General features: G+C 47.6%; 1 protein-coding gene across 1 annotated transcript; it reads right to left on the bottom strand.

Annotated features, from left to right (window-relative positions):
• Window positions 1-6: 6 nt before the first annotated feature.
• LOC123177328 (pentatricopeptide repeat-containing protein At5g08510) lies at window positions 7-2,188 on the bottom strand (the record flags this gene model as incomplete). The annotated part of the gene is made up of 2 exons (XM_044591144.1): window positions 7-1,694; window positions 1,889-2,188. Coding segments are annotated over 2 exons (915 nt in total), but the record flags the coding sequence as incomplete, so codon positions are not given.
• Between the last annotated feature and the right edge of the window lie 4 nt (window positions 2,189-2,192).

Below are 2,192 nucleotides of genomic sequence, written 5' to 3'. Positions count from 1 at the left end.
CCCTCCTCCTTGACCCGCACCCGTCAACCTGCTTCCTCACCTTAGCCTGGACACCACAGCTTGCTGCCCTTCGCAGCATTGTCCTGTCTCCAGCGAGGTCCTGGCTCGGCCACGCCAGGGTCAACATCACTGCGCTCCTCACGTCGCCCCTATCATTGGCCTCGACCAAATTCAACTGACGCCAGCAAAAAATTCAGCCACGTGACATTTAGCAAAACCCCAAAAATAACTAGAAATTGACATGTTGCGGCAAAGAAAATTCTAGCCATTTTTTTTCGAGTCCTGTCTAGCCATTTTTATTATGTTCTCCAAACGAGCAAACAATTTCCAAGATTCCAACATAGATCTTGACAAAAAAAAAAGGCCAGTCCAGATAATGGATACATCCTGCATGTGCACGGGGGCTATAAACAAACTCTCTATATCTGCTACTTCTTTTACCAGCTCAATAATAAATCAAAATTGAGTAATAAACTGCAATCGAACACATCAGGAGGGAACGTGTTATTACAGGGATCGCCTCATTCATGAAACGAGATGTACCTTGTTGGGACTATAGTCTGGTTCTCAAGATCACTGGTGGCGCTACCGCCGGTGACCCCGAGAGGTCCAGGCTCTGCAGGTCAACCTCCTCTCCACTACGCAACAGCACCTTCCGAGCAACTGGCAATGATGTTCTTTTGGGAAAACTCACCTCGGCGTCGTCGCAGGTTGCAGCTATAACTTGCCAGATGCCAAAGCTCCAAAAGGGAACAGAGGATTGGCTCCGCCTCTGCTCAAGAATAAACGTACCTTGTTGGGCTGTATCTTGGAATTATATGCTTCGTCTGCAATTCTCGGTGGTCTGTGCATCTTAATAGCAAGCACAGCATGAACGACCATTTTGATTTATAGCAGCAAGAAGAGAAGAGTCGATGCCCAGGTGGTGCTACGCACTGACTTGATTTGGCATTCCTTCTGTTGCCACCTTTTGAAAAATCCCTTGCTACATCAATTTGACTCGGAAGATCAGATCAGAGCAGTTCATAGGAAATCCCAGATCACTTTTATGATCACAGTCTCTTCACATCTCTAGGAATTTAGATCTCTACAGGTGACAGAAACAGCTGTTCCGCTTCTTCCTCATTTTCTAGTCCGACAAGCTTCATGAGCATTGTGACACTGTCAAGGGTGCTGTACACCTCCACAAATCTTGGATGTGACTTATCCTCAACAAGGAACTTGTGCATCCTGCCATCTAGCTCTATGAAGCTGTACCCAGCTGATTTCTTGTGGTCTTTCTCCTTGAGTAACTTCCATACCTGGGCAACACCGTCCCATTTTCCAGACGACGCGTATATGTTTGACAGGATCACCAGATTTCCAGTGTTTTGTGGCTCAAGAAAGATGAGTTTGTTTACTGCTGTTTCCGCTAGTTCTACGTTTCCATGGAAGCTGCAGGCACCGAGCAAGGCTCCCCAGATGACGGCGTCAGGCTCCACTGGCATGCTTACTATCATACTGTAGGCTTCATTCAGGAGACCAGCACGCCCAAGCAGATCAACCATGCAACCATAGTGCTCAATTCTTGGAGTAATACTAAATTCGGCCTCCATGGAGTTGAAGAGTAGCTTTCCTTCATCTACCAAACCTCCATGAGTGCAAGCCAAAATGACTCCAACAAATGTGATACCATCTGGTTTAGCCCCTGTCATCTAAATACAGTAAAATAAGCTCCACGTTCCACAGTAACAAAGGAGCAAGGCATATCAAAATAATGTAATTTGCTATGTGGTTACAATGTCAACAATCACTAAATCTAGTACCAAATAATAACTTTGCAAGGAAGTGATGCTGCGTTGGTGCCAACACATAGGAGTAAATTACAATTCAAGGAAGAAATCCTCACCCTCAACTTATGGAACAAGGCAAGTGCTTCCCTCCAGGAGCCATGCAAGGCGAATGCCATGATCATTGAGTTCGAAGAACAGAGATCTCGCCGACGACCGATCCCCTGAAACACCTGCCAAGCTCTCTGGATGCTGCCACACTTGGCATACATCTCCAGCAGTGCATTGGCCACATACACATTCACCAGGTGGCCTTTGCCCCTCGCGTACTCCTCCACCTTCCTCCCCAGCTCCATGGCCCCAACAGCCGCGCACGCGGGCAGCACGCTGCTCACCGTCAGCTCATTCGGCTGCACCCCTGCC

This window comes from Triticum aestivum, unplaced genomic scaffold (assembly GCF_018294505.1).
Source record: "Triticum aestivum cultivar Chinese Spring unplaced genomic scaffold, IWGSC CS RefSeq v2.1 scaffold125662, whole genome shotgun sequence".
In the NCBI taxonomy this organism is placed as follows: Eukaryota; Viridiplantae; Streptophyta; class Magnoliopsida; order Poales; family Poaceae; genus Triticum; species Triticum aestivum.
Note: the sequence above shows the minus strand (reverse complement) of the source record. Positions and strands in the feature narration are given on the sequence as shown.